Raw genomic sequence first — 13,743 nt, 5'->3', positions numbered from 1 at the left:
AACACCTGTCTGGGGTCATGTGATCCCAGCGTGTGCTCCTACCAGTGGCGGGGGGGGGGGTGTCAGACTAGATGATCTGTTCAGGTCCCTTCTGACCCCAAACTACTATGAAGTCCTCCCATGACTTCCAGAACAGTCTAGAAAGAGGATCCTGTCTACACACCCTCCTTGTCATGCCTGTTTTCTCATCTCCAAGGGAGGTGGTGCTCTCCTCTACCTTGGGGGTCTTTAAGAGAAGGCTGGATAGGTATCTGGCTGGGGTATTATGATTCCAGCACTCGTTCCTGCCCAGGGCCGTGGGTGACACTTGATGATGTGTTCAGGTTCCTTCCGACCCTAGAAACTATGAAACCGTGCAGTTGGCAAGGCTCGCAGTGGTCAGCTGCAGGGAAAACCCTGCCCCCTGTGAGCTTTATCAACTATAGGGCTCACAGTGGGGGCACTGTCATTGGCTACAGGGCTCACAGTGGGGAGAATGTTGCCACCAGAGAGACTTTAGAGAAGCACCCCCAATATACTATGTGAAAAGTAAAGAAGAACGCATTTCTGTTCAGTCCAAAACAGTGACTGGAAAGCAAATTTATAGCAGAGAACTACAGGGCCATCCTGATGCATCAAAAACAGCCAGGGTCCCCTTAGCTTTGGTTATTAGTGTCACTTGGAGGTAACCTCTCCGGCTCTTGAGGAAACAGTTTTCTGCATTGCTTCCGAACTTCTAAGAAGCATGCATGTACTATATTCCTTGAAAGGTACTTTTAGGAAAGTTTCTGCTGAGGCCACCATCTTTCTGCAGCAGAGGAGCACTAGTAATGGGTGGTGCCTTGCACTGAAGAGTTTCCAGCTATTACGTTTGCATTTCAGATGCAGAACATTGCTAGATGGGCAGACCTCCTGGGGCAAAGTTTTGGAACCAAATCAACTCAGCATGGCTGGCACTGTGTGGGAAGGTGGCTTAATAAAGGCCAACACAGGGACCATAAATGTGCTGTTACATAACAGATGCCTCATTAGGCTAGTGCTTATCAGGCCAGTCATGTTGTTTTGTTTAACCTGAACGTTATATTGATCAGATACAAAAGCAGCTGTATGAGAAACTCATGTTATATAACATCTTAGTTTATCGGCATGTGTTTGGCAATTCAAGTGAGGACTATACACCTACATACTGGTATGCAGGCAAACTCAACCTGGCACATCAGTGTACCACCAGCCCTCACAGAGCTCTCTGGAATTAGACTAAACAGCATTCTCCCTTCTAATGAATTCCAGCACCCAAGTCCCTCTGAAAATTGCCTCTCCATGAGGACTCCCAATTGCTCGTTTTCCTCCTTTCCTATCCTGCACCTAGACCTGCTTGCGCTTTTACCTGTTGCATCTGACAGCCAGTGCTTCAAGCGAGCCCCTGAGCAACTGCTCTATTGGAGCTCAACATGCCATTTAGGAACTCCCTGATGCTGGTGCTTCACAAGCTTCTGAGCCCAGCACAAGTGCAGCTTCCCACTAGCTGGCAAGATAAGGTGAAAAAGCCCTTAGCCTGTGTCACTGAAGCAGGAAGGACAGTGCCCATCTCCCCAGTCCCAGTGACATGGAGACAGTGTTACCTTCAAGTCCCTGTGCACAATATCATGTTGATGAATGTGATTCACACTCTCCAGTATCTGGTGAATACAGTGGCTGCAAGACAAGAAGGAAATAAAGGGGAAGAGGGGAAAGAGGGGACAGAAAAAAAGAGAGCAGTGGTTACAGACCAATTTCACCAAGACTTGCCTCCATCTTGCCCACTGACAGCTACTGCTGTCAAATACTACCAGAGCTGTTTCTTAACAATAGGATTTCAGCTTGATTATGGAGTTGATTATGAGGGTCCTTCCCACCTTCTCCTTGACCCTTGTCTGCACAGCTGGGCAACAGGTATCACGGTTCTTTCTTCAGCTGAGAATATGCACCCATGAGCAGCATAGGGCTGGGCAAGCAAAGACAAAAAACTCAGCTAGACTTCTCCCAAGCTAAGAACACGCTTTTATGAAACAGCAGCCTCCCCCATCAAGTACACGTTGAAAAGTCTGGGTGCTTGCCAGTTCACAAAGCTTTCAGAGCAACATCTCAAGCACTTTATATATACGATATGCACACACACTCCCACTAGCCAGGCGCCTTTTAAGTACAGATTCCACTTAGGGAGTTAGCAATCTTAAAAGCAGATTCTTCCTCTTGAGTATAGCACACAACTCCCCTGCCCACAGAAAACCTGTTGCATGTGCCACTCTCAGTGCTGACAGCACTGGGAGAGGAACAACATATTATTTACACCTGTCAAATCAGGACAATGTCACACCCACAAAGGGTGTACACAGAAAACAGATGCACACAGCTCAGATTTCTGGAGAAGACTAGTTCTTTTGCTATAGGCTCCCAAGCTTTCAGATTGAGGCACACATTGCATCTATGTACGAGAGATACTGACAGAGGAAGCCTCTTTGATGTGGAAAGCAGCATGGATTTTAACAACTCCCAGGGCAGTAAGAGACCATCTTGTAGGAAGCTGGGAAAGCTTGTGTTGTGGCAATTCTCTCTAGAGAAGCCAGAACAGCAAGTCTCACTGGGATAAGGAGTTCTTTGAAAATCTCCAGGGACCCATGGTTTCTTTATGGATTTCAGGAACTTTAAATGGGAAAAATATTTGGGGGGAGGGACCTCTTTGGGAGAAATGTTGGAAATTAGGGCAATGCATTATGCATCATCACTCCTACCCATTCCTCTCACCACATCTGGCAGCACAAACTGCAGGATTGAAGTCCATGAATATCTCCCCACTCCCAAAACAAAACAAAACAAAACAAAACAAAAACAAAAAAGTATAATTAGAACAGAACACTCTGAGCAAGAGAGATTTTTCTGGCCAAAAATGGCAAAAGCGTGAGGTGTCCCAGGCGAGCCAAATGAGGCAGATTGGCACTGACCTCACTTTCTCTCGCTTTCCCAGCCTGCTCTGGAATTCAGCTCAGCATGCAGATAGAAAGGGAGGAGTCTGCATTCAATCAGTATACACTGATCTTTGTGGGCACTCTTAGACCTGCCCAGCTGGAAATCAGAGGCACTAAGCACCCTCAGGGAGGACAAGAGGAGTTTGTCTAGAGACACAAAGTAGAATAGCTTCCCCATTCACTCATTCCCGTAACTAATCACAATTTGCCACCTTCCTCTTCCCTAGCAATATATACTTTTTAGTTTCATCAGGGAACAGAGGTGGTTGTGGGCAGAAGACAGCAGTCCAGTAAGTTCTTATTTCACATCCCAGCTAAATGGGACACCACGTCTACAAGATTTACTCAGTTATGAAAAATATCCCAGGGCTCCTGGACTTTGTCACCAGCTCCCTTGGAGATCCACAGAACTCCCAAGATTTTTTTCCATCATTACACAGCTACTTGTTGCAGCATATCCAAAGAAGTGTGACATCTAATGGTTCACTGATAGATCCTTGCCACAGAGAAGACAACTGAGCACCCAGATGCTCTCTGGACAGCCTTGAGAAGTCTGCCAGGGCCACACTCCCTTCTCTCATATGAAGTGACTGTGCTGAACAGGAATGTACCTCACATATAACCTACCCATGCCAACAGAAGCCAAGTCAGCTCTGCCAACAAGGCTCTCTCTAGGGTGCAACACCCCACTAGTCTTACCTTGCCTGACTCTCCACAGGCTTTTTTCACTCAAGTGAGTGGTAGGAATGGAGTGCATGCTGGGACAGTGACATGAAACTTGACCTTTAGAGGCATCTGCTTTTCCCATTGGGCCAGAACTGAAGAGAAGCTGTTCATCTGCAATTCTGTTTGTAAAATACCCTCTCTCTAAACACAGATTAGGTATACAGAGCTCAAAACCCTGACCAATCAGAACATGGGATACTGGCTCATATAAACCAACAAGTAGAGTTAAGGCTCTGTTCTCAGCCAGGATGGCTGATCTACTAGACAGGGCATGTACGAAAAGCGGTTGTTGCTCAAGAATACAATCCTTGAAGCACAAAAGAAAACCATTCCTGCAAAGAGGAGAGGCAGCTGGCAAGCCCCATCTCAGGGCACTACGGTAACTGCTCCTTTAAGGGCAGAAACTGCCTAGAGAGAGAGGGCCCTAGCAGTCAGGCAAGAACCCCACCGGGGGCCTCATTGAGAGGCACACTACAGTGAGCAGGCCCTAGCGCCAGGGGTGTGGTGGCAAAGGGAGTGAGCAGGCCCCAATGCCAGTGTGGGCGCTGAGACAGGGCTGTGGAGAGCCCAGCAATAGCAAGGCCCGAGAGAGACGTGTAAATACCATCTGTTAGGCTTGGGGTGTAGTAAAGGGGCAGGTTTGGAGCCACACATCTAGCCCCGTGAGGCAACCATGTTGAATGGGACCCAAAAGGGGGTCTAAAGAACCCACAGGGTTCAGTGGGGTCAATCAGGAACATGTCCAGGAACAAACTCAAGGGCAGCCTCCCTGTATTATAATTACCAGCAAGACATGGCAGACGAGGAAAAGGGTGCCCGTTGGGCAAGACTGGCATGGTCATAGAGCCCTAGGGGCATTACGGCCATCCCTGGGGACCCCATCCCACGATACCCTCTGGCTTAATAGGGCCATTGCAGTCTTCTTTAAAAAAGAAAGAGGAAGCTAGGGATGGCCCTCAAAGAGGACTATACAACAGTGGCTGGCACTTGTAGGGAAATGATCAGGGAAGTCAAGGTAGTGACAGAGTTTAGGTTAGCTACAGGAGTCAAGGACAAGAAGTCATCCTTCTTTAGGTATGTAGGCAGTAGAAGGAAAACAAATGGAAATGTGGGACCCCTGCTTAACACCTCGGAACAGCTGGTAACTGACATTCGGGGAAAAAAACTGAACTCCTGAATGCCCATTTTGCTTCGGTATTTCACCTGACCATGGGGAAAGTCAAGCAAGATAAAACTCATAGGGGGCATGCCAGGACTGACTGTCTCCACTGAGTGGGTGCAATACCAACCAGAAAAGCTAGACACTTATAGGTCAGCGGGACCAGATGGACTCCATCTGAGAGTGCTGAAGGAGCTGGCTGAGATCATTGCAGAACCCCTGGCAAAGCTCTTTCAAAATTCCTGGTGCACAGGGGAAATCCCTGAGGATTGGAAGAGGGCCAACATTTTTGCCCATCTTCAAGAAGGGGAAGAGGGAGGACTCTGGCAACTATAGGCCAGTCAGCCTAACTTCCATCCCAGGGAAAATCCTGGAAAAGCTCATTAAAGAATGTGTGTGTGATACGCTCATGGAAGTGAAGATTCTGAACGACAGCCAGCATGGCTTTGTCCTGGGTAGGCCTTGTCTTACCAATCTCATCTCCTTCTATGACCAGGTCTCTCACCACCTGGACACTGGAGATGTAGTAGACATTATATACCTGGACTTCCAAAAGGCTTTTGATCTAGTATCCCATGATATCCTTGTGGGAAAACTGGAAGATTGTGGGCTCAGCTGCTCGACGGTTCAGTGGCTGGGAACCTGGCTGCAGGGTAGGACCCAGAGAGTTCTCACGAATGGATCCACGTCATCCTGGCATGAAGTGGCCAGTGGTGTCCCTCAGGGGTCTGTGCTTGGACCAATGCTTTTCAACACCTTTATCAATGACTTGGATGGGGGAGTGAAAAGCTCATTGGCCAAGTTAGATGACACCAAGTTATGGGGCAGTGTGGTCATGTCAGAAGATAGACTGCAGATACAGGTGGACCTGGACAGGCTTGAGACTTGGGCAGACAGGAACCAGATGAAATTTAACATTTCCAAGTGTAAGGTGATCCATCTGGGGGCAAACAACCCTCAACATACATACAGGCTCGGTGGTGACAGCTTGACTTGCACCACAGCCAAAAGGGACCTAGGGGTAATGACTGACCATTGCATGAATATGAGCTGTCAGCGTGAGGTGGTGGTCAGCACGGCAAACAACACATTGGCATGCATCAACCGATGCATTTCATGTAAAAGTAATACTTCTGCTGTACTCAGCACTGGAGAGACTGCAGTTGGAGTACTGAGTCCAGTTGTGGGCACCGCACTTCAATAAAGCTGTGGAAAAACTTGAGAAGGTCCAGAAAAGAGCCACCTGTATGATCAGGGACTTGCAAGGCAAGCCATATGAGGAAAGGCTGAGGGACTTGGGCCTCTTTAGCCCAAAGAAGAGAAGGTTGAGATGGGGCTTTGTAGTAGCTTGCCACTCTATCAGAGGAGAGCATCAGGAGCTCGGTGAACAACTGTTCACTAGGGCACCCCCAGGGAAGACAAGGACCAATGGATAAAAACTCCTAGAAGGCTGCTTCAGGCTTAATACCAGGAAAAACTCCTTCACAGTCAGGATGTCCAGACTGTGAAATAAACTCCCTCAAGAGGTGGTGCAATCGCCTACCCTGGAGGTTTTTAAGAAGAGACTAGAAAGTCACCTCGTTGGGGTCACCTAACCCCAGTTGTCTTCCTGCCTAGGGTGGGGGGGCTGGACCCAATGTTCTGCAAGGTCCCTTCCAGCCCCTAACAATCTATGAATTAAAGAATGATCAGAATAGTAAGTAAGGAGCCCAATACTGTCTTAGAAGGGTGGGCATACAAGCCTACCCCTCTTCTTTCAATAGCCTGTTTACTGTTGATATGTAATGCTCTACTTCAGTGTCCTGCACTTCATTACAACAGTTCGCTGGACATCTTTAAGTGCTTTAGTCCTCCCTTTATGCCTGGCAAAACTGAGGCAAACAGAGTGGATATCAGTGGTCAGAAATCCTTGATTTAATCACTGTTTTCTACAACAAGTGGATTGTTGTTGTTTAATATAACCTTTATTCAAGGTAACAGAAATAGGCTTCAGGATAGCCAGTAGGGCTGTGTGAGGCTTCTGTAGCAGATTTGATTTGGAGGAGATTCAGCCCGATTTGGAGATTCAGCTATAAACAGGCAGCAGTCCTCACCATGCTGGGCATTGCTGCCTCCAGCTGGGAAATCTGTTGTGGTGGGCAGAGGGGAAGATCAACACCTCCATAGCAAGGGAGAGTTTGGGGCTGGGACAAGCTGCCTAGCTGGGGCAGTGGGGGCTATGCCTGCTGCCGCTTGCCCAGCTGGGGCAGGGTGCGATGCAGGCACAGATAACTCTGGGTGGAAGGGGGCAAGCAACAGCAGGGCACAGCCTGCCATTTGCCCAGCCAAGGTGGCAGGGCATGGGTGCTGCTGCCGTTTGTCCAGACAGGGGGGGTGGCAGGATGTGGGCACAGCAACACTGGGAGTGGGGGTGGGGGAATATGGGACTGCAGGTGCGGCAACGCTGGGAGAGAGGGCTTGCCTCCTTCTGTCCGGAGCATGCCGTGCCTGCATTGCAACCCTCCCTGCCCTGGCTGGGCAAGTAGAAGCAGGGCATAGCCCCCACTCCCAGCGCTGCTGCGCCCGCAGCCCAACCCCAGCCCTCCCCTGAATCAAATCACTGTCCCTCTGAATCGACTGAATCCAAATCCAAAGAGAATACTTGCTGCTTCACACAGGCCTAATAGCCAGCATACATTCTACACTTCTCTTTAGCCCAATGTTGAAAACTTTGGCTATGACAATTCCATCTATTTTGTTCACAAATTGTCATCAGATTAGGCCAGTTCTCAATATATCACTCAAAACAGTCCACTTCTGAGTTCTAGCACACATTTTGTAGGACAGTTAGTTTGCTTTCTTCAGAGCAGCTGCTGCAAAGTGGTTGTAATGGAAGTATTTGCAATTTCAACAAAATTCTGCTCAAAATATTTCTCTTTTGTTTCTACTACCCCTGCCTCCTTGCATTTATCTCCAGACTCCTCTTCCTTGCCCAGATCTACTCCACTCCCAACAATCTTCTGTTCATTTAACTCCTTAAAACTTTGCACTTTTAGAGGGGGGTAAGGGCTTGACTGTGTGCATGCATCTTGCAGAGAGACAATAGGGCTGATTGGTAGGTAAGCAGGTCTGTTATCTCTCATCTTCATATATCGCTGTTAACAAGGATGTTATCTCTGGAGAGACAAATACACAGTTTGAAAACAAAGAAAGCATCATAGACATACTTAATGGGATCTTCTAGACTAAGCACTGAGTCCCATTGGGAAGAATGGTTTTCTTTAATTTATACTAGTCTACGGAAAAGCCTCTGTTCTAATCCCTATACCATGATGATATATCTTTCAGCTTTAACATAACGCAATTAAAACTACCTTTTGTACAGGTTTATTTTTTAAAAAGCATCTTTAAATAAACATATTTTGGGTTTTAAATCAGTTTTAAATAAAATCTGATTTTTATTTATTTTTTAAATTGTTTATTTTTATCCACCTAGGCAAACAAAATAAGTACATTTTCCCAAGACAAATAAATTGTTCATAGAGCTGGGATAAGAGCCTTGGAATCCAGGACTCCAATCCCTTAATGCATCCACATGACATGTTAATTCTTCCACTCAGACTTTACCCCTCCAAAGTCACCCTGCACCTCCCACCCCAGAAGCATCAAACATGAGGCAGTGAGGCTTCAAAAGCAAAATGCAAAGCAGTATCTGTAGAAGGGCAAGAGACAGACCTCATTGAGTGAGAAACTGATGTCACTGCTTGTGGTGATAACAATTCAGAAACATCTGCATTAGCAATAAAAGGGAAGAAAGGCTTTCCATGTAGGGGATGAAATGCATACACAGCAGCTATTCACAACACAAGATAAAGGGGAAAGCGAGTGCACTCCCCACCAGGATTGGTACATAAAAAGGCAAATCTTACCTGGCATCTGCTTCGCTGTAGTATTCTCTGGCTACAATATCTTCAAATAGTTCCCCACCAGTGACCCTGAAGCATAAGAGAACAAAGTAAGTTAGAGAGACTACTCAGGTGCAGCTAGGAAGCCCCAGGGATACACACTTGCTCCTGGGACAACAGACTACTCTCTGCTGCAGTTCAAGTTCTTCCAGGAGTCTGCCTGGAAGTCACTCCTTAGTCAGCTTCATTTGGGATTACCTACAACAGAGGCACTCTGGAACCCTCTGAGCAGCCACTACTGTCCCTAGAGAGGAGACCAGAACTCTGCTGTAGAAGAGAACCTCTCTCAACAGATTACTGTCAAGGTGACTGTGGCCAGTGTGTAAATCCCCAGAGGGAACAGAAGAGGAATTCAAGCATTTTAGTCTCAATTTAACAATCTGTAGTTTACATTAGCACTGAAGCATCAAAACCAAAAAGAGAGGCACTTACAGATCAAAGACGAGGTAGTGGAAACCTTCTTCTGAAATACTGTCATGGAGCCGCACTGCAGAAACACAAGCAAGAAACGGGGCTTCAGAATGCACATGGCGGATGTACCAACTCTGAGCCACTTGCTCTGGAATTCTACAACCAAAGTTTTTTCCAACTCCATCCCCGCAATCCACCATTCTCCTCACCTGGGCATTAAGAACCTATGCTCTTGCCCTTATCTCTAACATTAGTCTCATTCATGCAGTCCCCCTCCAGCATCAGATCAAAAAGCATAAAAATATTTATCTGCTTTATTCCTAACACCTTCTTCAGACCTCTGTAACTCAAATCAACCTTCTGGTCTCCTTACATCCACTCCTAGCTCATCTTTATGGTTCTCCTTAACCTTCCCTGCCTCTCACATTTCACAGTAAAACATACTTTAGTCTCTCCACCTATTACTCCACTTGAATCTTAACCAAGACTTTCCTTTTTCCTTTCCTCCCCAAGGAAAGATACATCATAGCTCAGTGAACATGCTGTTTACATTTGTTGTGCTCTAATTTTATCCTAGATACTCTCTCAGCATCTACCACTGCATCCCACAAACTGCTCTCACCCAAACCTAACTACTTGCTCTTGACCAAATCTCAGAGCTAATATTCCATCTCCATCCTCTGTGATGTGTTAGCTAACTGCAACATAGCCAGTTGTGCTTATCTAATTAGAACTGGATCTTCCTTTGTTTTCCAGGTTCTTCTTTTTAAAATCACTCCTTTCAGGAATCCTCCTTACCCTTCTCCCTGCAGCTTTCTGTGAGGTTTCACAGGCCTCTAGTTTTGTTCCCTTCTCTCTCCCTCCATTCCTATTGCTTGGTTATCTCATCCACAATCATCAAATGCCATCACTATGTGGATACCATATAGGGATTGACACCCTCTGCTCCAGACCCATGTTCTGCAAAACTTAAACCTCAGCCTGTCTGATGTTTCACGGATGCCCAAGCTGTCAACTTGTTCCATACTGAACACTGCATTCAATTTTTGCGCACACATCTCCTCAATGCCTGTTTTGCTCACCAATTTGAAGAAAGCCACCGTCATTAGGCCTATAACTTAGGGATGATCTTTGACTCACTCCTCACTTGCAGACTGCATACCATCTCTAAGGGTGACTATACACATTCCAATTAATGTCGCAATATCTTGTGTACTCAGCATCTTTCATATCATGATGGCAGCAGGGACACTAACTTAAGCTCATGCAACAAGCTTTAGTTAAAGCTCCCCAGCCACCATTTTGAAGTGCGGGACGTTGAATACAATGGAGTTGCATCTTACGCAGGGGTTAGGTTCTAGAGTCAGCGCATAAGGCGAAAATCGCGTATGGTCAAAATTACTCTTGAAAATCAGCTGGTCTGCACCAAACTCCTGCCCGGTCAGCATGCACAGCTTCCCAGCAGGGCTGCTCCCAATGTAGCTGTTTGGCCCTGTGCACAGTGCTGCGGGAGGCAGCTGCAGGCTGCACGCACGCTAGGTCCCAGAAGCTGGCTGGGGGTGGAGGGGAGCCGGGGGGGCTTGCCCAGTGGTACAGTCCGCTCCTTCCCCCATCCAGCTGCTCCTGCCCAGGGCAGCCTGCACCAAACTCCCGCCCAGCCAGCGCTCAGAGCTTCCCAGCAGGGCTCATGCACAGTGCTGCAGGGGGCAGCTGCAGGCTGAATCCAAACAACTGGCACTCCAGTGCATACGTGTATGTTGAATCTGCGTAAGTTAAATGCGCCTATGATGCGACTCCACGGTACACCAAGATGCCACAGCACACAGACTCGAATGAGTCTGAACATTGCAACAGATTCGAATGAGTCTGCTCCAGCATGTTCCAACCCAAACACATCCGAGCATCCATAAAGGCACCCTAAGGTTCTATCTTTCCTATCCATGCATACAGCAAACACTTCTCTAGCTCTCATCACATGGCTGAAGTGTACTACATACTAAAGTGTTGCTGCTCCTATAAGTAAAGAAGCTGGTCCCCTTTTGGGAACCAAAACATGCAGCCTTGCCAAAACAAGACTTTCTGCTGCCAGAGTTACATCAGCTCCCACAAACAGCAGAAAATCTGTTGCTGCCGGTAGGGCTGCATCCACACCGTGGGTTTTGCTGGCAGATCTGTAACAGCTACAGGGTGTGATCTTTTCGCATATCTAGCTGACATTGCAATGCCAGAACAACTTTGCAACAGACAAGGCCTCAGTTATTCCAGCATTCCCATTAACTACTGACTTTGACAAATGCCCTCCTACTACAGGGGTGGGCAATTATTTGGGCCTGAGGGCCACTTAGGGAATTTTGGTGAGCTGTCATAGGCCAGATCAGTGCCTCCCCCACCTCCCCACAATAGCTCACCCAAACTTCCCAAGAGGCCAAGAGGAAGCGAAGTGAAAAGAATGGGGTCACAGGCAGGCAGGGAGCAGCATCCATGAGTGGGGCATGTGGGCAGGGCTGGGGCCAGGAAGATGATCAGGATTTGGATCTGGATTGTAGGGCTGTGACAGCATGAGGCCAGGGGCAAAGCCATGGGTGGGTTTCCATGGAGATCCCACCTGCCCATTTTGTCCAAAATCCCTGGTGGGCAGTGGAGATTGGCAGCAGCAGCTGGAAGGAGCTGCCACCAGGGCTCCTGGGAGGTAAGTCTGGCTGCCACAGCACCACTGCATGCCTGGGGGTGACGGGACTGGCTGCATATGCTACAGCCCAGGCTGGACCCCACACCTGGGTTGGGTGGGACCAAGGGACCTGCCATGGGCCAGAACAGGCGTGAGAGCCATATTTTGCCCACTCCTGTCCTATTAACATTCAGTGCTGTTGCAGAAAATCTCCTTGTCACTTTGCTCAGATCTGCCCACTTTCATAGCCATTTACTGCTCCTTTTTCCCCTGTTGCACCAAACCACCAATTGTTTCTCACCTTCAAGGTCCTTTACAGCCTCTCTCATTTAGTATCCAGAGGGTAAATTCACATCTCTAATTGGCCCAAGACACCAGCCTCCAAATCACTGACTTGTTAAAACTTTCAATCAAGCATTTGTATGCTCTCGCCCATGCTACTTCTCTCATGCAGGGGAAATGATGACAAAGCTACTTCTTTAACCTTCTTAAAGTTCTCCTTTGTTGTAATGCCCCCCAAAAGTCCTATCCATGGGCTAAGTCCTCTAACTGCTTTCCAGGGGAAAAGGAACAGTAGATGGCTATGAAAGTGGGCAGATCTGATCAAAGTGACAAGGAGATTTTCTGCAACTGATTCTATTCCCTTGTCTGCCTATACTCATCTGTTCTCTCTTTTTCTACTCTTTAGTTATTTATTTTTTTGGGGTAGGGTGGTGGGGGGGGAGGGAAAAGGCAGGAATCATCTGTTTATATCACACTTAATATAGTAGGCTCCTAGCCCAGGACTAATGAATGCATCTGAGCAATATAACACCACAAATAAACAAGCCAAACTCCTGTTCTTGGTGTGCACAAGTCCATATTTTCACACCTTATTTTTCAGTAATCAAACTCAAATTACTTTTCTAGCAAAAAAACTTCCACTTTTAAAGACTAAAATTATAAATGCTTTGCAGAGTCAAACACAGCAATGGTGATAACAGCAAAGAGAAAAAGGACAGAGATTAGAAATAAGGAGCACTGCTTAGATAACAAAACAACTGGCTCCAAGAGCAAAGATTTGCAGAGAGGGCAGCTCTCTGCCAAAAGCAACGAAACAGTGGGCACATGGGAGACAGAGGTGAGTAAAACCAAAAGTGAGGTCCACAAGATCTACAAAGCAAATCTATGGGCAGCTGTCATAAACAGGAACAAGGTGACAAAACAAAACGGTTAATAAAAAGTTAGTTGTGTGCAGATGGTGGTATCCCAGGGACACTTTTTTGATGCAAGAACGTAGGCCTGAGCATTCTCGACACACTGGAGTCACAAGAGGCCTCAGAGAGGGTGCAACAGTAGTCACATCAGGCGTGAGAAATAAGAATGAAAACTCCAGCTGAGGTGAAGTGGAGCCCGAAGCAGACAATGTCAAAAGAGCACTACACAAAGGTGTCAACAAACAAGTTACTATAGAGGGAACAAAGAGGAATTTGAGGTCCATGGCTCATACGAAAGGTGTAGATGGTGGAGATAAATGAAAAGCAGCCACCAGGACAAAAATGTGGTTTGTAGTTAACGATTCTCCTTCTTCCAAAGAAAAATATTTCTGTCCCAAGAAGAGAAAGGAAATAGAGACTCAGTTTGCCAAGACATATACGACAGGGGCTGCCAATCGAGGATATGTGTACCCCTGGGGGTAGTTGGGAAGGCCCTAGTGGAAACGCGGGGACAGAGCGCCACCACCCACCACTGCTGCCCCCCAGGAGCAGGACAAGGGCAGCAGCACCCCTCTGTACCACTGCTGCCATCCACCACCCTGTGCTACTGCTACTCCACGTCCAGCCGTTCACCACCCTTCTCCCCCACCCCCCA

At 47.4% G+C, this 13,743-nt stretch overlaps 1 protein-coding gene across 20 annotated transcripts in view; it reads right to left on the bottom strand.

Moving 5' to 3' along the window:
- The window catches only part of CAMK2G (calcium/calmodulin dependent protein kinase II gamma), a 221,727-nt gene that overhangs the window by 89,761 nt on the left and 118,223 nt on the right, over positions 1-13,743 (bottom strand). For all 20 annotated transcript variants that reach the window (XM_019502389.1, XM_019502390.1, XM_019502397.1 and 17 more), the window contains exons 4-6: positions 9,246-9,300; positions 8,778-8,843; positions 1,602-1,674 (exon numbers count right to left, since the gene is read on the bottom strand). In XM_019502389.1, the coding sequence (XP_019357934.1) occupies positions 1,602-1,674; positions 8,778-8,843; positions 9,246-9,300 (194 nt within the window). The remainder of the gene's footprint in view (positions 1-1,601; positions 1,675-8,777; positions 8,844-9,245; positions 9,301-13,743) is intronic.

Source organism: Gavialis gangeticus, unplaced genomic scaffold (assembly GCF_001723915.1).
Source record: "Gavialis gangeticus isolate Ggan-Ray unplaced genomic scaffold, GavGan_comp1, whole genome shotgun sequence".
Classification (NCBI taxonomy): domain Eukaryota; kingdom Metazoa; phylum Chordata; order Crocodylia; family Gavialidae; genus Gavialis; species Gavialis gangeticus.
The sequence above is the reverse complement of the archived record's forward strand: the minus strand, read 5'-3'. Positions and strand labels throughout refer to the sequence as shown.